The sequence below is a fragment of the Cydia pomonella genome, chromosome 2 (genome assembly GCF_033807575.1).
Source record: "Cydia pomonella isolate Wapato2018A chromosome 2, ilCydPomo1, whole genome shotgun sequence".
Taxonomy (NCBI): Eukaryota; Metazoa; Arthropoda; class Insecta; order Lepidoptera; family Tortricidae; genus Cydia; species Cydia pomonella.
The window spans coordinates 26,722,486-26,746,498 of record NC_084704.1 but is presented as its reverse complement, the minus strand read 5'-3'; the positions used below and the strand labels follow the sequence as shown (position 1 = coordinate 26,746,498).

General features: G+C 36.4%; 1 protein-coding gene across 2 annotated transcripts in view; it reads left to right on the top strand.

Moving 5' to 3' along the window:
- LOC133534771 (protein bark beetle) overlaps positions 1-24,013 on the top strand; it is a 35,818-nt gene that overhangs the window by 5,227 nt on the left and 6,578 nt on the right. For both annotated transcript variants that reach the window (XM_061874038.1, XM_061874037.1), the window contains exons 2-3: positions 15,887-16,050; positions 17,793-24,007. In XM_061874038.1, coding sequence (XP_061730022.1) covers positions 15,887-16,050; positions 17,793-24,007 — 6,379 coding nt within the window. The remainder of the gene's footprint in view (positions 1-15,886; positions 16,051-17,792; positions 24,008-24,013) is intronic.

Genomic DNA, 24,013 nt, shown 5'->3' with positions numbered 1-24,013 from the left:
AAATACATTACAACATTTAAAACATTAAAAAAAATAGTTTGTATGTAAGAAATGCGCAACGTAGGCTTCGTCAGGTGGCTACAAATACAACATGTTACGTCCCAAAACTCCCAAATATACCAATGATGACATTATCCGCATCAGGCTTCGTCAGTTTTTTTTTTTAACAATTTAAATTAAATTAAATAATCGTCACGAATCGTACTCTGGCTCAAATGTCCCTATAACGCTGGCAGCGTTACCGCGCTGAATGGCCAATGAGATCCGTTGGACCAGGTACGATCCGGACCGGGGATCGCACCCCCTGTCCCTCAGCCGCCGACCCAAATCTCTCACAAAGTCCCTGGCCTCCACAGCTCAAGGTCCCGCAGTCTCGACTGCAACTGGCACAGAGTTGTATATTGGTTCCAAAGCAGAGTACTTGGTATGCTTCATTTTGGCGGCATACTCCGCGGCTGTCCCAGCAGACCTGATAGTGAGACTCAAGTGGGACGGTGAAAACGTACTCACGCACGTCGCATCCCACAAGAGGCATCGACCCTTCTGCCATGGAACCAATGTCAGACCATAAGGCCTCTTGCCATCCGTGCGGTACAACCCTGGAGGCTCCAAAACGCAAGGAATATTGGCCGACACCAAAGCCCTGCGGATGACATCATTGATGGCATGATGCCTGGAAAAACGGCCCGCGCACTTCATGCAGCTAAGGCCATGGTGACCGTCTTCTTCAACCATGACCCCACAAATACACCGATGCGCCTCGCACACCTTACACCCCAAACGCAAGAGAGTAATTAATTAAATACCACATTTATCTTATTGTGTCAATTATTAACAATAACAATTATTTCATTTGAAGTTGTATATATATCCCTTCTGTCATTTGCTTGCGATTGGCGAGCAAATATACCTACTAAATGTACCGTAGTTACAGTTACAGCTTGGATAAAGCCTTCCTTCCTACACAAGCCTTGCATAATTCCAGCCAGTCACGTCTTATCTTTAGCATGTGGCATTAGGTAGGTACATGCGCTAAAGTAAAAGTCTAACTAATGCCTATTCAGTTACACCTATCTATAAACCCATTCAGTCTGAACTAAACACGTTTTGCCTTCTCAATCGTCATTAAATTGTGTTGTAACCTTGCGAATCAATTCCTGAGAATTTAGTAAATTGGCTAAAATGTTCAATTGACCGGACTATTGACCCTTTTTTAAAGACAAACAAGACACTTTTTTTGCAAATTGGACCAATATTCTTTTTCGTTCATACTCTGCTATTAGAGATTGCAAAACCGTTTTGAAATCCCGGTTCTTTGCTTGGCTCTAAATACAGGGAAATCCCGGTACATTCAGTTTCGGTATTTCCCTGGAGCACACCATATTTGCTTTGTTATGGCTATGGCGTATGCAACAGAAGCAATAAAAACTACAATATTTTTTCAACTTGAACATATTTTAAAGTAAAGGATGCAGTCAATGTTTTTTGCTGGTAAACTGCCGGAAAACTGCAGCCAGTGTTATTCGAGTTCAATGTCTCGAGATATCGCTGCGATCTCGTCACGCGGGCTGCTATTTGGTAGGTAAGGTACTTCGTTCGTCTCGCTTGGTGCCTACCGTGGCCGTCCCCTAGACCGCGAGGGCGACAAACAAAACATTGCTCCAAAAACGCTATCCGAAGTAACAGTGATGGATGAACGATAACTTGACAAGCCGGATATGATGGATGGAATAATCTGTTGCGCCTACCATTGTACTAGTGTTGCTTTCGTCTAAATTTCCAAACTCAATAAATATACATTTAAAAGAGATATTCTGCGAAACTTGTTACTATAGACAATAAATAAAGTCAATAAAAGTAGTTATCTACACGACATACTGTGTACAGATTGTATGGACCCCGCAGTCCTAAAACTCCTAAAAGCTTTATTTGTTGCATTGCAATGCAACCCAGTGTCAAATATAGATCAACGTATTGAAATATTGAATCTCTTTTGTAACATCTGCAGTCAGAATATTTAGTTGAATATCTTCCTCATCCAATCTATTTTAGCACCGGTTTTGAAAGTTCAGGGAGTGCAATGAATAAGACAAATGTACAGTTACCAAGTGCAGTATGCAGACGAGGTTGGTTGCGCAAGAGTTCGCGCAGTTGTGTCGTGCCCTCCTTCCCGACGACGCCAGGGGAGATTTTGTAAGATTTCAATTATTTGTAGGTCTTTAGTTAATATCATATATATCGTTACTCGTTAGCTTATTAGGCTCACATCGTAATGTAGATAGTAATTTGGTGAAATAAAACATTCAGTTGTAATGTAATGTGTGTTCAGGAAAACCCTTAAACATGAAGATTCATATTTACTTAAAAAGCTCAGGTTCAGACTAAATATGAACTAATATAATATTAAACTAAAGCTTAAATGCATGCATAGTATAGGACTCCTAGAAAGTCTGAAATATCGTCAGGTGACAACCAAAACTTACTACGATTACTCCCAGATGTTTATGTATATTTTTTAAATTAGTAAGTTACACTAAGTAACAAACAAATGTCACCTGATTATATATAAGTAAGTACCAATGTTAAAATATAAAACAATTTTACTTATAATATTCTCGTAAACTATACATATACTCTATATCTTTAGGTATTTAAAAAAAGGTAAACAAAATCTACCCTCAAATGGCTCCTTAAGCCAGTTGAGGGTAGATAAAAACATTACATGATCAAATAATGTAGGGTTTAAAGTCAGGTCATTCAGTGACAGATCCAGGCGCTTTTATATTTGGTTGGTTAACCAATAAATATTGAAACTACCCGAAAACGTACAAATTGTTTGTTTACTTTTATTTAAATACCTAAAGATACAGAGGTATACTTACTAAGGCAAATGTAACTCGACCAAGGTATGCAAATGCATGTCTAACGCTCTTGGGATAAACATTCAGGACAATGCCATTGTGTTGACGATTTCTCCACCTGTTGTTACGATCATTGGCCGACCTGAGACGTATCATTATGACAACTATCGTCACCTTTGAACGGCTTTGAACTTTGTATCTCTGCGAAATAGGGTTTTGCTACAAGTTGATCGATAGACCGTGCCTGTGCCTCATTATTTTACAAAATGAAGTAGATATTTCATTCATTCAATTTCTTTTCAGTATAAATGTTAACTAAACAAATATTACAATATTAACTATATACATAACGTACATAGGTTCGTCTGGATGGGTTCGTCAGTAGGTACTAACTTGCGAAATACGAGAATTTTTTGTTTGAATTTCGTAAAGAAAATTAAAATTCTCCAGCCATTTTTTTTCTAATATATTCTTGGAAATTAAACTGTTGCTTTCAACGCGATCGCACGTACGACCCGAAGCGGAGACAATGCAAAAGAAAATGCCTCCATCGATTCAACTTATTGTCACAGTTTATGGTTTACTTTTTTCGCTCATCGGATGAAGTAGCTCGTTTTGTCACGCTTTTCACGAGCTGAAACAGAGCGCGACGATACTATCTGTTCCCGTACCAAATGTACACTTGCACAGTTCATGTTTCATGGATTGACTAGATCGAATTCATTTCAGAGTTATTTCGCAAAAAGCTCACCGTAAAATTCAGGATCGAAAGCATATAGCCTGTTTGAAAAAAATATAAACAAACTGCCCAAGTGATCGCTCAAGTGATGAAGTGTCTTGTATGACGTGGACGTGCAAAAGGGGTTCCGTGCCATACTTGTTTAAAAGGGAAATTTTACGAATTTAACTTTAAACTGATGAAACTGATCATGATAAATAGAGTCAGACCAAGATAAGTTGGCAAACGATGAAAGTGTTATTTTAAAAGTCAAACTTCTATGAAATTATGACGTTTACTTAACACTTTCACCGTCTGGCTTATCAAAATCGCTGCCAACTTAGCTTGGTCGAGGTCTGACTCTAGTACATTGTGCAATAAAGGTGGTAAGTGAAATTTTGCAAACGAGGTCTTTAGATGCACGACAACCGCAGGCTGGAGTGCATTAAAGACTCGACTTTGCAATATTCTTACCCCCGGAGTTACACATGCACACACAATGTTTTTCATCACACTTGCGAAGGCACAGACCAAGTCTCAATATATTTATATAAAACATTAAAGAATTTTAATATTGATATGCGTCACTATAGGATGCTGTTAATTATTACGTAACAACTTAATGCTTCGAGTACGGAGATTCCAGACACAATTGATTTTCAATTGTTATGGACCACGATCGTGGTCTTAGAGACTGGACGTATTAAGACAGAAAGTCGCTTAAGTAGAGACTGAATAAATTAATAACCGACTTGGTATTACATGGATCTCACAACTTTTTACCGCAGAACAACTGAGTTGCGAGACTTGGTTTTTTTGACAAGTATTGTTTTTGATGGGATATAACTGTGCTAATCCGCCATTCATTCAGTTGTCAGGCGTCAGACCGTCAACATCTCCAGCAACTCCTGAGGATGCCTCGTAGAGAGGCGAAACACGTGTCGAGTTTTGACTTTTGGTGGTGAGTTGTTATACTTATTTGCGTGTTATTTTTGCGGAGGGAGGGTGGGAATGGGAACATTAATTGCATGTAAAAATACGCAAGTAAGTATAACGGGTTAGCACTGATTGACTAGCACGTCATTTTATCGCGGATTAGCACAGTAATATTTCTTCATTTATACGTTCATAAGAATTACACGTGTTACCATTAAATAAAGCTTTTTTTCACTATCCATAACTTCAGCGGGAACAATACATGCGTTTGTCCAGCAGTATACCTGCATAAAATAGGTTATTTTTTTTCAAGTGGAAGAAAATAGTTATTTTCACGTCAGCACCTGGAACAAGGGTAATTTGCTGCTTAAAAACAGTGAGCAAAATCGCATTTTGCTCACTGAGTGAGACAAAATAACATTCAAGTGACCTTCATATTCGAATGTCATTTCAACGTGCGGGGCCTAATACAAGTTCGAAGTTTTTGGATTCTATTGTCTTTGTACCTTTCACGTCATTAGCAAAAAGAAAGAGACAAAAAAATGCATGCGTAATTCAACGATATATTGACTGTTTATAATAGACCCCCGAAATAAGTCAGACCGCATCGTTCCAAAACACCCTACGAGTCTTCATTCGTAATAATTAATTAATGAAATAAAAGTTCAAAATTTAATAAAAATACCATATTTTACGTATTTTATTATACAATCAAAACAATATACTTATACAAATTTACGCAATTGTTACGCAGTAAATAATTCTACCTAACGACTTTTAACGATCTCTACTATAGTTGACAAATAGTAGTATCCGCAATTCGGACCGTAAGACCGTAACTTACAAAGTTTTATTTTAACAAAAAAAAGTTCACGATTAAACTGTCAATTGATGTTCGTTAATTCATTATTTTCGTATCATTTTATTGAAATTTCTTTCGTTTTGTTTTATTGCGGTAATTAAAGTTAATTGTTAGAATACCTTCAGAAAACATGAGTGAAATAGTGATGAAGACGGATTACATTTTTTCAGGTTGTATTTTTTTATGGCTGACTGACGTGAAAAATTTTGTGTACTACACGAGATCAAAGTTATTTACATCTCTTGCGCTTTTGAGTCCCTTACCACGCTACAAATAACTATTGTACAACAAGAGAGCAAAGTTTGATATTTCTTCGAGTGCTTGTTTTGAGTCCCGTGCAAGCGAAAGATCCTATAATAGATTCACGAGCGTAGCGAGTGAATCTAATTTAGAATCTTGAGCGTAGTAAGGGACTCAAAAGCGCACGAGATGTAAATAACTTTGATCTCGTGTAGTACACAAAATTTTTCACGTCAGTCAGCCATCAAAAAATACAACCTGAAAAAATTTAATCCGTCTTCATCACTATTTCACTTATGTTTTCTGAAGGTAATTTAACAATTAACTTTAATTACCGCAATAAAACAAAACGGAAGAAATTTCAATAAAATGATACGAAAATTATGAATTAACGAACATCAATTATTGACACTTCAATCGTCAACTTTTTTTTGTTAAAAAAAACTTTGCAAGATACGGTCCGAATTGCGGATACTACTATTTGTCAACTATAGTAGAGATCGTTAAAAGTCGTTAAGTAGAATTATTTACTGAGTAACAATTGCGTAAATTTGTATAAGTATATTGTTTTGATTGTATAATAAAATACGTAAAATATGGTATTTTTATTAAATTTTAAACTTTTATTTCATTAATTAATTATTACGAATGAAGACTCGTAGGGTGTTATGGACCGATGCGGTCTGACTTATTTCGGGGGTCTATTATAAACCGTCAATATATCGTTGAATTAAGTATGCACTTTTTTGTCTCTTTCTTTTTAAAATGACGTGAAAGGGACAAAGACAATAGAATCCAAATACTTCGAACTTGTATTAGGCCCCGCACGTTGAAATGACATTCGAATATGAAGGTCACTTGAATGTTATTTTGTCTCACTCAGTGAGCAAAATGCGATTTTGCTCACTGTTTTAAAGCAGCAAATTACCCTTGTTCCAGCTGCTGACGTGAAAAATAAATTGTTAAGTAAAAAATTGTCAGACTAAATATAAGGGGTCTGATTTTAGATTGGTTAGAAAGCACAAAAATGTATAACTGGTAATATAGCATTAAAATGTTTATGAGTATGAATATAATGAAGACACAGAATACGTAATGTGAAGTGTCTACCAGAGCTGCCACATTGACTATTGATTATTTGCGTATTGTAGATTATAGAATATAAAACGTGGTACTAGCGGGCTATAACTCCTGTCCTGGGTTAACAACCTGGGCACACTGTAAGGTGGCACGACATTGCCGTGATGCCGCGCCGGACAAGCAGGAAGGATCGTGATTTCGTGAGCTTGTACACAAAGGAGATTTTAACGGTTGGAATAAATAACTAACCAAATTGCTAAATCAAATTTTATAACATTATGGTGACCATAATGACAAATATGTTCTTGTAAATAATAATAAAAACCATTCTGTCCTTCACACTGTTATAGTTATAAGCTCCCAACCCAACGTGCAAAATATGACTATATTTTTTTATTAGTAATATATGTGACAATTTTATGTGTATCCTTGCAATTAGAACAAAAACAATATAGTGTGATTAGACTGATTAGTGTAGGTAAGTTTCTACTATTATTTTCGAAACAATGCAATTTGTTTCCTGGAAGTTGCAACAACGTGATTTCAATTGTTTTATTCTTAAAATAAGTTGAAACTGAAATCAATACGCAATTCGCGTTGGCATTCCATTGACACTAGCGCGCCATAATATTTTGAATGTTAGATCAGAATAGAATAATATTTTCAGGGTTTGAGCACGTCGCCTATGCCCTACGCCTTGTCTTATACCTACATAAATAGTCCATTGTTGTGAATTAAAGAAAAACGCAATTAGTGTTTGTAAAAAGCTATACAATTACAATTGACTACTTAAATTTAAAACTGCTATTTGGCACAATATTTCTTCAAATCACAGTAATAAACACGACAACATTGTTTTCTCTTGTTTTTACATGTAGCAGGTTTACAATTGTACTATATTATATAGTGTATCTAAGCATTTAAAGCAATAACAACGATCGGGCGTAACGATCTGCTAAAGAAGCTAAACCACAAAATAAATAATAGTATTTCGCTAAACGTTAAGATTAGTTGAGAACGTTCTGTATTTAAGTACTAAAAATAATAAGGTAGTCATTTATTCATGTAGTATGGTATATCAATGGCCCAATCAAAATCAATGGTATGACCCAGACACAGATTTTGTCCACTCCATACGTACGACTACCATAGCTATATAAACGAAGCATTCGGGTTATTACTATTAGTAGGCCTTATCTGGCAGTTAGAAGGTTTACAAATGTTCTGTTAAGTGTATCTCTGTCGGAGCATTTACATTATCGTGTATACTTTAGGGCTTTGCATGCCTCACCAACAACGTTTCGTGATCTTCCAGACTGAAATAAATTACGTAGCAAAGAGAACAACTATTAGTAAAAGTTGTTCTCTTTAATAATAATACACACACAAATTGACTAAGTCCCACAGTAAGCTCAATAAGGCTTGTGTTGAGGGTACTCAGACAACGATATACATATATAATATATAAATACTTTAATACATAGAAAACACCCATGACTCAGGAACAAATGCTCCAAGGAACAAATCCATGCTCATCACACGAATAAATGCCCTTACCAGGATTTGAACCCGGGACCATCAGCTTTGTAGGCAGGGTCACTACCCACTAGCCCAAACCGGTCGTCTTTGCTACGTAATAGTCTATAACCTATCGATCAAAGACTTAATTTATCAAACATAATTATAAACATTTAACGCGTTTGCTGTATTTAAGAAAATTTTAAATAAATAGGGAGAAGCAAATAAACTAGAACGCAACGGTATCGTTTTTCTTTGTCTGTCCTTTTACAGAAAAATCTTGTCCTTGCCGCACATAAAATACCTCCATACTATAGCTTTATAATACCTTATTGTCCACGGCCGTCGCATGTTGGCCACGCTATTCTTTCTATACTTACTTAAAATTCCACTCATCGTTCCCTACAATTCTTTGTACACCGGAAGTCTAATGCGTAAACTCTGGAATCTTTCGACCGTTGATATTCACTCAATAATGTCTTTACTATGACACGAATAACGAGGATGGAAAATCTCTTGTATTTGTACTTCGTCAACTTCATATACTTGGATATTTTATAAGACTAAATTAATAATGCAACTGCACCGTATGCCCATAAAATTGCATGCCGCATAGTGGGACCCATTACTAAGATCACACAATCACAAATTGAATTATGTAATGAAAAAATCGACCAAGAGCATGCCGGGCCATGCTCAGTGTAGGGTTCCGTAGTTACCATTCCGTTAGAATAGGCTAAATGGGGGCTATTAGTAAGTAGCATGTACATTATAAGCATGAGGGAGTACCTTCGCAGCGCTTTGTACAGTCAGCGTCAAACACTTCGTAGCAGTCAAAGTAGCCAAATAGTTCGGTACACCATATATTTAGTATGGTGTACCGAACTATTTGGCCACTTTGACTGCTACGAAGTATTTGACGCTGACTGTACGTCTTTTTACTAAGGAGAGAAGACTTTTGCAATAACTCAATATCGTCTAGTCTAGACTGATCATGTTCGCTATAGTTTTTGGACTCATGGTTCAAAAGTTAAGAAGCGATTTTTTCCGAAAATATTCATATTTATAAAAAAAGACCCTTATTCGTTTTGAAAGACCTAACTAACGATACCGCAGATCATTAGATTAAAACGAAAAAGCGGCCAAGTGCGAGTCGGACTCGCGCATGAAGGGTTCCGTACCATTTAAGACGTATTAAAAAAAATCTACTTACTAGATCTTGTTCAACATTTTACCACTTTGGACACACATTTTACCACTTTAGAAGTGTCTCTCGCGCAAACTATTCAGTTTAGGAAAAAATGATATTAGGAACCTAAATATCATTTTTGAAGACCTATCCATAGATACCCCACACGTATGGGTTTGATGAAAAAATGTTTTTAAAATTTTTATGACGTATTAAAAAAAACTACTCACTAGATCTCGTTCAAAACAATTTTCGGTGGAAGTTTGCATGGTAATGTATATCATATTTTTTTTTTTAGTTTTTTCATTCTGTTGTTTTAGAAGTTACGGGGGGGGGGGGGACACACATTTTACCTCTTTGGAAGTGTCTCTCGCGCAAACTATTCATTTTAGAAAAAAATGATATTAGAAACCTCAATATCATTTTTGAAGACCTATCCATAGATACCCCACACGTATGGGTTTGGTGAAAAAAGATTTTTTGAGTTTCAGTTCTAAGTATGGGGAACCCCCAAAATTTATTGTTTTTTTTCTATTTTTGTGTGAACATCTTAATGCGGTTCATAGAATACATCCACTTACTAAGTTTGAACAATATAGCTCTTATAGTTTCGGAAAAAAGTGGCTGTGACAGAATCGGACAGACAGACGGACATGACGAATCTATAAGGGTTCCGTTTTTTGCCATTTCGCTACGGAACCCTAAAAAGGCAAATCATTTTGTATGGGAGGCCATTGGGAGGTAGGTACCCTAAAAATATTTGTTTCTACTCGTCGAATGTAATTGTAGTTGAATTAAGATTGCGTATACCAAACCATAATTGCGTACTTTTCATATATGGGCTCCCAACTCAACTATAATATTTATTTCGATATTAGAACTCTGCAAGCTTCGTTGCCTAAACACGATACTCGACTGAAAAGCTCTCTATGATATCATGATTGTATAATAATTGTGAAGTTTTTATTTTAACGTTCTGTTGCGAATGTTGCCATGCTTGATTTATTTATACATGCCAAATTGCAGCTTTCTAGCACTAACGATCACGGAGCAAAGCCGCGGAGGACGGACAGACAGACGGACATGGCGGGACGTGATTGAGCTTTGTTTGGGATACTCTCCTGCCTTTAATTATTTTAATGGCAGTTTTTGTTAGTTCGGATGTTGGTTAAATATTAATTGTATATTTATAATTTACGACAGACTGCTTACCGATCAAAAGAATATCTAATCATAATTATTTGTGCTCGGAGTTCCATCTCACGTGGTCATCTACTTCTAATCAGCCCGCGTAGCCAACATGCCAATCCGCTAACGCTCCGCTTAGCTTAGTCATCTCTCTCTATCATTCTTTCATATTAGTGCGACAGTGACAGTCGCATTTCGTTCGCTACGGGGCATTAACGATTGGCATGTTGGCAACGCGGGCTGATATAAGTACAGATACAACTAAACGTCCTAAAAATGTCGCTCAACTTCTTCTCATATTTTGAATTTTTTTGTTGTTTCTTTCTCGTAGTAAATGTTTTATCATATACTCGTACAGCTTGCTAGATTAGATAAGATAATTTAATGATTTCTCGTGTATAAGTTCTATTATCTATAGGTGTTTAGCAATCAATGCCATAAGTAAAAACATTTACATAGCATATAAATAAATGAGCAATTATTGGTTTACTTAAACATTTTAGCTCGAATTAACTTTTCTTACTAGAAAGTAATGCTGAGAGTCCAAGTTTCGTTTTTATATTACTCAACATTTTTTGTGAGTCATTATGTCTCGATGACTTTAAAGGCGTCCTTGCGCCGTCCTTTCAACCCGTGCGGGCTGTGCCGGTGTGAGATTTTTTTATGTATTTTGCCGTTGGTGGCTAACCACGCGGAACTATTTAACGGACTTCTGACGACCTGCCTTAAAATTCTAATTACGCGAACAGTACGGCTAACAGTTTGATACTGACATTCCCTAGCGTATGCGTAACTTACTTTCTACGGATCTCGCTCGTACTCACATATTAGTGCGAGCGAGATGTATAGAAAGTAAATTACACGCCTTACACGGACATTAGCGAATAGCCTGAAATAAATGTCATATACTAAGAAAAAGTGACCAAGGCCTCCAGAGTGCCCCAGGCTGGAATCAAATCAGCGTCCTCTGCTATCGCAGATATCGCTTGCGGGCTTTCAGTTTATAATTTTTATAGTAGTGTTTCTACTTCAAATAAAAACAAATTAAAATATTTTCTGAAAATAATTTAATTTGTTCTAATAGTATTAGCGAATAGCGTTGCAAAAAGCGGAAAAAAATCCAGAAAATTTCAAAACACCTTTTTTTTTCAATATTCTCTAAAACAAATACTCCAAATGTCAGTTGTCATTTGTTCGATAAAAACAAAGCCGAAAAAAAAATTTTTTTTTGTCAAATTTCTCTATTTTTCAATCCGTTTAATCTGTCATTTTCGTCGATTGTTTTCTTAATGCCGGTGATAATAGTCATATATATAAATGCAAGTGTCCTGACTGACTCATAAACGCAGAGCCGAAACTACAAACGCTAGAAAGTTGAAATTTACACACTAGGTTGTATTTATAGTGTACAAGAGCTAAGAAGCGATTTTGAGAAATTCAACCACTAAGGGGTTTAAAAAGGGGATGAAAGTATGTATGAGGTTCAAGTTTTATTTTAAGCTAGGAACTAGACACTGTGTAAAAAGGTATTTTATTAAAATAGAAGAAAACTAATTTCAGCGTTTTTGAAAATTCGTCCCCTAAGGTGGTGAAAATGGGGTTGAAATATTGTATGGAGATCAAATATTTTTTTGAGTGCGGGATTTGAAACTTTGTACGTAGGGATATTATTAAAACACAAGAAAAGTAATTTCAGCGTTATTAAAAATTCATCCCCTAAAGAGGTCAAAAAGGGGTTGAAAGTTTGAATCCACTATGAATGCTATGAAACTTCTTAAAAAGGCATAATACTCGTATAAGATAACAAAATAGCATTAACTGAAAGTTATTCAAAATATAACCCATAAGGGGGTTAAAAGGGGATGAATGTTTGTCTTGGGGTACAAATTTTATAGTAAGTTAGGAACTTGAAACTTCGTAAAAATAGTTATTTCAGAGTTTTTAAAAATTCATCCCCTAAAAGGGTTCAAATGGGGTTGAAAGTTTGTATTAGGTTCAAATTGTATTTTAAGCGTGGAACTTGAAACTTTGTAAAAAGTTATTTTATTTAAAGAGAAGGAATTTCAGCGTTTTTAAAAATTCATCCCCTAAGGTGGTGAAAAAGAGGTTGAAAGTTTGTATGGAGATCAAAATGTTTTTCGAGTGCGGAACTTGAAACTTTGTATATTTGCATATTGTTAGAATACATGAAAACTAATTTCAGTGTTTCTAAAAATTCATCCCCTAAGGTGGTGAAAAAGGGTTGAAAGTTTGTATGGAGATTAAAATGTTTTTCGAGTGCGGAACTTGAAACTTTTTATATTTGCATATTGTTAGAATACAAGAAAACTTATTTCAGTGTTTTAAAAAAATCATCCCCTATGGTGTCGAAAAAGGGGTTGAAAGTTTGTATGAAGATCAAAATGTTTTTCGAGTGCGGAACTTGAAACTTTGTATATTTGCATATTGTTAGAATACAAGAAAACTAATTTCAGTGATTTTAAAAATTCATCCCCTAAGGTGGTGAAAAAGGAGCTGAAAGTTTGAATGGGATTCAAGTTTTATTTTTAAGCTAGGGATTTAAAACTACGTTAAAAAGATACATTATAAAAATACAAGAAAACTAATGTCAGTGTTTTTGAAAATTAATCCCCTAATATGGTGAAAAAGGGGTTAATAATAAGTATACAGATCAAACAAAAAAATTTAAATGCGGAACTTGAAACTTTGTATATGCGCATATTGTATTATAGAATAAGTTATTTCAGCGTTTATAAAAATTCATCCCCTGAAGGAGTAAGGAGTTGAAATTTTGAAGTAAAGCAAAGCGGGAGCTACTATGGCCAGAAACTTGAAGTTAGCACATCAGGTTACATTTATGACGTGTACCTACAATAAAAAATAACCGGTCAAATGCGAGTCGGACTTGCGCACGAAGGGTTCCGTACCATTACGCAAGAAACGGCAAAAAATCATCATTATCTGAACATTTGTAAAAATAAAGTTAATGTACAAGGTTATATAAAATAAAAACAATTGTATAATTACTTCAATACACCTAATATATTAAAAATGTAGGTTTCTCAAAAAAATATATATATTAAAAATAAATAAATTATAACAATGCTTGTCAACTTTAGTAGACGTTTATGAATAAGGGGGATACAGTTTGTTGCGCTCCTTTGTCATTATGTCAGGATGTCATTAGAAACATATTTCTTTTAGAGGGGAATGTTCCCGTCGGGTAAAGTCGGTGGTATTTCACTCAATCATATAGATGCACTCACTTGGGTCTTTGTTTCGATTTCGGTTCCTTGTTATAACAATTCATTAAAATATTTTTTCTTTGTTTTATTCTTATACATTTTTGAGTAATATTTCCGAAAACGAAAAAATAGTCCTCGAAATAAATATTTTATGCTCATAAGTAATATCCCCTTGAAATGTTTTAATTTCATTTTTTTTTTCATACATTTTCTGAAAAATACTTGAAAAACGGAAAAGAACGGATATTTCAATAAAACCAGAGAAAAAAAACATTTCTTTTTCGTTCATTTTGATCATTAGTTCGACATTATTATGGCCGTTGTGGCTTACCACAACTGCCATAATAATGCTACTTGGTCTTTATTTTAAAGAACTATACGAATTCTCTTAATTAAAACCGAAATTGTATATTTATTTAAATAATTGCATTTTTAGGAGTTTTAAGACAGAATACTAAAATGTGTATTTTCACGGTAATATGTCGTAGAGACATGCTAAAACATATATCCATTTTAAATAGATAAGACCAACTACAAGACAAAACTAGATAGAGAATAAAAATCGGACAGACAGACGGACATGACGAATCTATAAGGGTTCCGGTTTTTGCCATTTGGCTACGGAACCCTAAAAAAGATATAATAGTTAATTCTAATCCTTCACATCAGTAAGGCTTGTCGACGTCCCAGGAATGTCATCACACGGCCGCATTTCTGTACAATTTCGCATTGTAACAGTTGGTAGCCAGCAGTTCGTGACGGAATGAATGGGGATGCATGAAAAGGCAGGAAGCCATATCTAGCGTGAAGTGCAAGGGCGCATCGACGCGTGCGCGCATGCAGGGCCATATGCTATATTCCACCACTTGCGGAGTTCATTGCATGATCACAGGCAGACGAGTATAAGTGACATTTTCAAATACGCAAATTTGTTACAGAATTCGGGTTCAAATCATACTAGGGCCTACCTTAGCATAGTTCCAATGTTTTGTAAATTAGTAGAAAGGCATACGTCGATATAGCCAGTAAGCCAGTACGTGGGTTGCCGGATGCCGATGCCGGCCGGCCATCACGACGGTGTGTATGATGTCATGCTGCCAACAACCTCCGTAATCGACTTCTGTTTTGGGTTATAAATGTAGGCAGTATGTCACTACACTCTGATGTTTTCTATGTAAACAGCAGTCTCGTTCAATTTTGAATATTGCCCGATAGAATCTTATACAAAAGAAAACTTTTATTTTATTTAGATTGCAATTAATTCGCTGAATATACTATATATATAATCTTACACAAATCGACCTAGCCTCAACTAAACAAACCTTGTACTATGGGTACTAGGTGACGATCTGACGATATACATACGTATATAGAGAAATACATACTTATATACATAGAAAACACTTAACTCAAACAAATATGTGTGCTCATCACACAAATAAGTGCCTTTACCGAGATTTGAACCCCGGACCATCGGCTTCATAGGCAGAGTCACTAGCACTAGCACTACCCACTAGGCCAGACCGGTCGTCAAGATATAAATCATCAGTATCGTAAAACACACTATCTCCCCCTCTCTTTTATCTGATTATAAATGAAAGTGTCAACGGAAATAATACAATTACAAATCTGCAATAGCGGACATATTACAAAAACTTACCTTGGTTACTTAGGTCGTTCGAGGAGATTGCAAAAAAAATCGGTGTCGGAATTGTACTTCCGTCTATTCTTCTACTCAATGGTCAGTCTTCGGTACCGCTTGAGTTAATTCTTTGAATGGAATTATTGAGAAACTGAAAACAACAATACAAACTATTTGAAAATCAACGCTTTAGGAGCAATATGTTCGTAATTTTGGGTCAAAGGTAAGATTCTACAGTAGGTGCAAATGGTGCAATAAATTTCTAATTGGACTTTAAATATGGCCTTACTTACGGCAACTTAACCACTTATCAGGCGGGCCGTTAGCTTGATTACCACTATACCTCTAACCACTTCTTTACAGCCTTGCTCGAGCGGAGGGTAATTGTATGTTTTGTTTCGTTCCAGGGTGCACATCAAAATGGTATTACCTTTACAAGTACCGAAGAGCCTCCTAAGTCAAGCAAACCCATTCCTGATATTCGGCTGGTTGACGGACCCTCAATATTAGCAGGAAGGGTGCAATTGTTACATCGAGGTCAATGGAGATCTGTCTGTACCAATTCTAGAAAGTAAGTAGCTGTTGTATTTATTTACCTCTTGACCTCCTGAGATCCGGTGACCAGTTCAGAAGGCATGATCAAATCGGCCGATTGAATCTCCGGGATGAACAAATTTCCAATTTAATCACCAATTTTAGATTTATTTATTTAAGCGTTCTAAATTTAAAAAAATGCCTCCAAACGCGAATACTAGTCACAAATTGGTATTCTTGCGTTCGCACCTCCATTGCATAGAGGCCGGAATCGGGGAACCAAATTGGTGTTTGCGTCCGCACCACCTGATCTAATCAGACAATTTAATCATATTGGCGAAAAATGGTTTGCGTCTGGGCTGGCCGTCTGGCCTAGCTGGCAATGGCAATAGACTCTAAAATCTGTGTAATATATATTATTTACTAGTCATTCTCCCCGAACTGAAAACTTGCGGTTAACCAAAAAGATAAATCAATTGAATCCACCTACTTAGTCGGCAAAGGATCGAAAACCTTATTATTATGTTACCTTATATAAAGGTCTAGAATAATATTATTGTGTGCCCTTACAGGGTGTAATGATCTGACTTTATATAATGTAACACCTATTATGTACATGACAATACAATATTGAATAAATTGAAATTGAACCGCGGTCATCGGACGTTTCGACGTCGTCATCGTAGATCGAAAAAAAAAAGATCGGTGGAGCCCTTAACTGATAGTTGCTGATAGCTTTACGTCACCATAGAGATTAAAATAAACTGTAGGTATCTGTGGTGGTAAGCCTATGGAGTGTGGAATTAAAAGGAGTGAAATCTCTTATGGTAGAACTGTTGCAAAAGTGTCCAGCTGTCAGCTATAAATAATAGTTCCAAATCTCTCCAGAGTAGCGTGTCAGCTATAAATAATAGTTCCAAATCTCTCCAGAGTAGCGCTAGAGTAGCTTAGAACCTAACCTAGGTGTTATTGACGGAGTGAAGTGCGCTGTCTATGATTTGATTTTTTTGTTCAAGTATTAAACTTTAGTAAAAAACAAAATTATAAATGTGTAAACTGAGTACTTTCATTTGATACCAAACTCGACGATACTTTCTTGCAAATAAGTGACCAGAATAGCAAGACCCCTTACAAATTGCTTTTTGGCCTTCTAGGCTCTTCTAGCTTCATAACCCCTTGATCAAGCTGGCTCATTTTCTTGCTACTGCTCAATTTAATGACAAAATAATTTAGGCTTATTTAAATTTAGATTTATTTTGATTTATTTTGAGATTTTTGTAGTTGACTACACGTTTACCTAATTTCATTTAAATTATAACAAATGTAGGTAATTAAGTTATCGTCCATCAAACTATCCAATGATAGTCAGCTTAAAAACATCGCCAGCGGTGTGTTCCAAGAATATAATAACTTCGCTTCCCTTCGCTCGCTTGTTCGATGACACGGGACCTCAAGAAGTTAAGTAATAGTATAGTACGATACTAGTGCGAAAAATAGCAAATTCGCAACGAGTGGCGATAAATTAAAACACGGTCGAAGGGAGTGTTTTAAATTGACACGAGTTGCGAATTACCTATTTGCACATATATCGTACAATGTTTTACAGCACATATGACCCTTTAAATTTTCGACATAGATAGTTACGTAATGTGCTCATTATCACAATAGTGCGGTAAAGTAGACCGATATATACTGTAAATTAAATTATGGAATATTTTAGTTGGAAATTTATATGAATTGTTATTTACAACAATTATTCATGATGTCTTTCTCTTTCAGTTGGACCATTAATGACATGGAAACAGCATGCAGACAGCTTGGTTTTATGGGAGGGTCATTTTACAATTGGATGGATCGGCAACCGGGTCGACGCGCTCGTCTATTATTTGAGGAACCCAAGTGTAGAGGAACGGAGTATGACCTGTTCCAGTGCGACTGGAACTCGCGTCAATTAGGTTCTGGTGTCTGCGACTACCATCCCGACCTTGCTATTCAATGCTCGCCCCATCACGATGATAATGAACTCGGCAATTCCGGCAGACATTGGCGAGGATTGCGTTTTGAAAATGCAGTATATGAAAGAATTCTTACCGCTGCTAACACTTTATACGTACCTACATCCATGTCAAGACTCGAGCATATCACTATAAGAAACGCTGGTCTAGGAAGAGATAATAATGCTACTAGTGCTTTAGATGTAATAGGGGTACCACCAGTTATGAGAGACATTGAAATATCCAACTCTGCTTTTAACGCAATCAACGTGACGTCACCAAACGCGCCCATAGTAATTAACAACTGCACCATACAAAACAATAGAGGTTACGGTGTCTATGTGAATTCTACGTACGGCATGACCAAGATTGAGAATTGTTTGATTCACGATAATGGTGGGGATGGAGTAAAATATGTTGTGCATGAAATGAACATTGACGAAAAGTTTGATCGAAGCGAAATATTTGATCTCTGTACAATGGCTTCTACACCTAGTCAGACGTTCCCTATACAGATGACTGTAGAACAATCGAGATATTCGAATATGGAACGAGATTGTGAACAGAAATTTTATACGAGAGCTGATCATGTTTTAACTTTAAGCTTTCTTAAGATATTAACGAATCGCAACGACACTGGAGAAATATTTGTTTACGACGGTTTAACTGTGAATGATAAACTTTTAATATCATTTAGCTTGAGAAACTACTCAAGACCGCAGAGTGTGACGTCTACAAGAAACCGAATGTATGTTCGATTTAAAGCAAATACAAGAACCGATATAACGGGTTTTCTAAGGCTGACTTCGGGTGTAAACAAAGTGTATGATTTAAATGTGACTGATACAATTATTTCTGATAATAATGGCAGAGGAGTCGTTATAGAAAATTTACGATCGCAAATCCATATACACCGAACATCGATATCAAATAACAATCACGTAGCAGGATTGCAAGTTGTAAACGGAGCTGGAGATGTCAATGTAACAGAAAGTAGAATTTCTTTTAACCAAGGCGATGGTATAAATATAACAGTTACGGGTGGTAACAGAAACATATCACGAAGCATATTGAGTTCTAACCAAGGCTACGGTGTCGCTGTATGGATTAATAATACTCAAGAAACCGAATACCTCCCAACAAACCAAACGACGGTTATTGAATATTCTGAGATATTTAAGAATCTAGATGTGGGTATATTACATGGTAATTTCTGTAGAGACAGTTGGATAAACATTACAGGAAATTGGTTTAATATGAGCATGGAAAGTACAATCGATATATCTACGTGTTGGAGATTGATCATGCCAAAGAAACCATTAAATTTACAAATTGGTCACAATCGTTTTTACCAAAGCCAGAAGGTGCCTATAAAGATACAACCAGCTCTTAATATTATTGGACGAATAGAATATAATTATTTCGAACATGGTGAATACGGCGCTGTTGTTATCTTAAATAGGATGGAGGGAAAACACATAGAGGAGTTCGAAATACTACCTGCTCATTTTAACATACAGCACAATTATTTCTTTGGTAATAAAGGACCCTTTGTGGTGAATTTGGGACTATCTCCATACAGCGATCTTCAGTACATATTATTCTCCAGAAACTATTTAAAAGAGAATAAAGTAAGGGAACCATTTGAACCTCTGGAAGGAGTATCATCCCGTTTAACACCGAGAAGTCGAGTAGCTGCCACGATTGTACTAGCTTCTAGCAATATTGACGTGTACAGGAATATTATTAACAATCCTGAGGCTCAGTATGAGATTGGTTCTCATGTTGAAGATCAAAGCAAAATTTTAAATTGCACATATAACTGGCTCGGTTCGGGCGAAGAAGAAAAAGTATATAATAGGTTATTTCACAGAAAAGACCGATATAATTTAGCAAAGATTAGTTACATGCCTTATTTACTACATAGTAGCAATCCTGGTGCAACACAAATTAATTATAATCAACTGTATGTCCCGCAATTTAATATTCCTGGTACTTTTACCGTTGGTGGAGAAGTGGAAGGGATAGAAATACTACGACCCGGAGAATACGATGTAGACAAAGATATTAATGTACGTCCTGGTGGCAAATTGGTAATACAATCCGGAGTTACATTAAAGTTTCCTCCAGCTATAGGTATGATGATAGCAGGAAAATTAGATGCAAGAGGGAAGAGACCCAGTGATATTACATTTACTCTTAAAGAAGAAGTGATTATGACAAACGACAGTGTTTACGAAACAGATCCAGAAGTCGAACCAACCACACCTGGATATTCAGAACCAATAGTGCCTATTCGCCTCTTGGGTGGTAGGACGCAGCATGAAGGAAGACTGCAAGTAAGAATTAATGACAGGTGGGGTACCGTGTGTAATTATAAATGGAATGTAATCAATGCTGCTCTCGTCTGTCACCAGCTTGGATTAGCGTTAAATCCTAATGATTGGTTCCTCGAACCAAGTGAAATACCTTCTGCTGGAATGACTGAAGATGTTATTTTATCTAACGTCGAATGTACAGAATTCGATGACGATATAACGAAGTGTAAAGCGGAAACTATGGAAAACTTTGAAAATTCGTGTTCTCATGAAAATGATGTAGGAATTCGCTGCTATGAGACCAGTTGGGCTGGAGTAAGGTTCAGTGTTATCTCAGAAAGATCAGATTTACAGTATGTCAGTATCGAAAAAGCGGGACTCCTGGATTATTCATCTAATACTTTCAAACCTGCACTGCAATTGGATTTTTCCAGACATGGATTAGAAAGTGTAAAAATTGCTAACAATTATCATGATGGGTTAGGTATTATATATTCCGATTTGTACGGGGCTGACGCTATAAATACCGTTCGTAATTCAGAATTCAGTAATAATCGAGGGAGTGGTATAAGCTTCAAACAACTTGGCTTAAAGGTGTATAGTTCAGTCATAGAAAACAATAACATTGCTGGTATATCTCACAACCCTCACATACCCGGCTTACAACAAAGAGAAATTGCTGGCTGGTTTAATTTAGATCCAGGCTTCAATATGGATGAATCAAATTACCATCCGATCATGTTACCCGAATTTGAAACAGATATAAGTTTAGCAAATGGAGAAACGCGGCATATTGTGTTTACTAAGCATTACGATGAAAATATCGTAAAAACTTACAACATCAAATGCAACCCAGGATATGTTCTTGGACTTCAACTTTTAAACCCAATCCACAATTTTTCTACAGAAATGATATGCATATATGATTCACAAAATATAAACGAAGGTAGTACAAAGTGGTGTCTTGATCGTGACCTATCCACATTTCCTACAACAAGTAACAGTTTCGGTGTCGTACTCACATATGAAAGTGGAAAGACTGCCCTGGGAGGTGTTGTCCTCGTTATCAGCACTATTATTGCACCTGTACAAAATCTACGAAATAGAATTGTCAAAGGACCGGTACCAACACTTCAGGTTGTGAATACCAAAATAAAAGGTAACACGAAAGGTATCAGATCCCTTTATTACAACAGGTACTTAAACGAGCTTGGCGATCACTTTTTACGAAAAGCTAACGAAACAATTAAAATCATCAATTGTGAAATAGCACACAATAAAGAAGAAGCTGTGTTTATCAATACGCCATTTTGGGATATTCACGAAAGCAACATAACCGAGATAACGATTATGATTAATAGTAGTTTGATAACAGACAACGGAAAAGGAATTTATCACTTTGCGCGCGATTTGAGGAGTTCTAATAACTTGTATCACTATATCCTTCAAGACAATACCGTAGAACGGAATAAACTAGGAGGTTTTGAAATAAGTCTGCCTTATGTATGGCAATATAATGAAAATTTCACGCATTCCGTTTATATGAACAATAACACTTGGCGCGCCAATCAAAATTTTGGCCTCTCTATTGACGGCCACTTTGCAGAGGTTAACGTAACAAAAAATGTATTTACTAATAACAATTGTAAAACTGGATGCATCGTTGTTCGCGGTATGGAAAAGAAAATGAAAGTTGACGGAAATCTGATTGAACGGAACAATGGTCAATTCATGGTTCAATTCTTTATGGACAGCCAAAGCGAAATCATGGGACTAGTGTACGCAGTGTTCATTTATAATCAAGTAAAAAATAACAGACCTGTGCATCAAGTAACTCGAGGTTCATTAGTCAAAAGTATTGATCCCACGTATGCACTCGGTTTTAAAGGAATTCAGAAAGTTAAAGTCAGCAGAAACTTGTTTGGCAAGAACGATCTGCAATATACTCTTCTGGCTGGTATCAAAACAGCCAAGACAAATAATTTACTAGATGTTACTGAAAATTGGTGGGGAAGTTCGGATGAAAAAGAAATCAAAAGACAAATATTCGATTTTGATGATTGGAACAATCATGCCATTGCTACTTATTTACCGTATTTACTAGAAGATAACTTTGATTCTAGTTTATCAGTTTCCTTTAGCCCTCAAACCCCCATGGATGTCAATAACCTTGGCGGCCGGCTCACGCAAGATCTTACCATTGAAGCTCGCATAAATCCATATATAGTAAAGTCAGACATAACAGTTATGCCCGATGTAACACTCACTATCACCCCAGGCGTTATACTAGAATTTCCTCCAGATGTTGGAATTTTGGTCATGGGCACACTCCAGGCAATTGGCCATGCTCAGTTGCCAATACTAATGAGACCACTAAAAATATCGAACATTGCTGAAAGTAACAAAATTGAAAAGAGGGATGTCGCCCATTATTCTTCCTATCACCATAAACAAAGAAGGCAATTAGAGACTCTCATGGTGCAAGACTCCATTAGACTATGCACGGGACGTAACTGTTCAATAAATGATAACCTTTTAGATAAAAACCACGAGGGTTTCTTGGAATATTACAATCGAACCACATTACAATGGGTGCCCATGTGTGACAATCGCTTTACTGAAAGAAATGCTCAAGTGGTTTGTAGAGAACTAGGCTTTGATCCAATAAACGTATTCTTCGCACACGACAGACGAGTAGAATATCACAGCAACTCCTTATCCCGCATATGGTCCTGGCCCGAGCCTTTGCAATGTGTCGGTACTGAGGATCGTTATGAAGACTGTCCCATAAGACTAAATGGTCAGCTGTACGGTCATCGACATGAATGTAAATGGGACTCGGAATACGTATTCATACATTGCGGCAAGAGAAATCTAGACGAGTCTTTAGAATATTGGGGAGGCATAAGATTTGCTAATCCAGAATTCGAATATTCTCTTTATGAACATAGAATTCATGATCATCATACGCATGAAACCATGAGGAAAGTAGAGAGCGCTTTAGAACATGTTCATATAACAGGCGCTGGTGTTCTTCACAATGAACGCTCACCCGCTATTCAAAGCATTGTTAAAAATCCGCGAATAAGAAACGTAAACATAAGTCAGTGTGCCTATCACGGCATAAACATTGTGTCTCCCACCGATTCGATAGACATGATGTTTAATGCTGTAGATGATGTATTAGGTGAAGGGCTCAGCGCAATATCGATGACAGGAGAAGGTAGGGAGTCTGAAGAGTCCAGCTTTACACCATTAAAGGATCTGAATCTGCCATATCACCTGTTTTCTCTCGTTGATATCTGCGACAGTAGCAAAGTTATAACAGTTGAGGAGAGAGTCATTATTTATTACAAGTATGACAATAATCCTGTAAACTGTGTCAAAATATTCAAAAGCATGTACAGAGTAAAACCATTTGGATTCAGGCTTCTGCAGTTCAACTTGTTCAATCATACAATGAACTACGGGAAACGAGATTCGTTGACTTTATACGACGGAGATATTTATAATATAACAGCACCTCAAATTGGATATTTAGAAAATGGATCTCCTGATGAAAAGAAACTTTTTAAGACTGTCGGAGCCAGTTTAAGCGTAAAATTATTCGCTAATGGCGCATCCTCGGTTCATGGATTCATTGCTGAAATAGTAACCTTGCCTATATCTTCTATTGGATTCAGTAAGT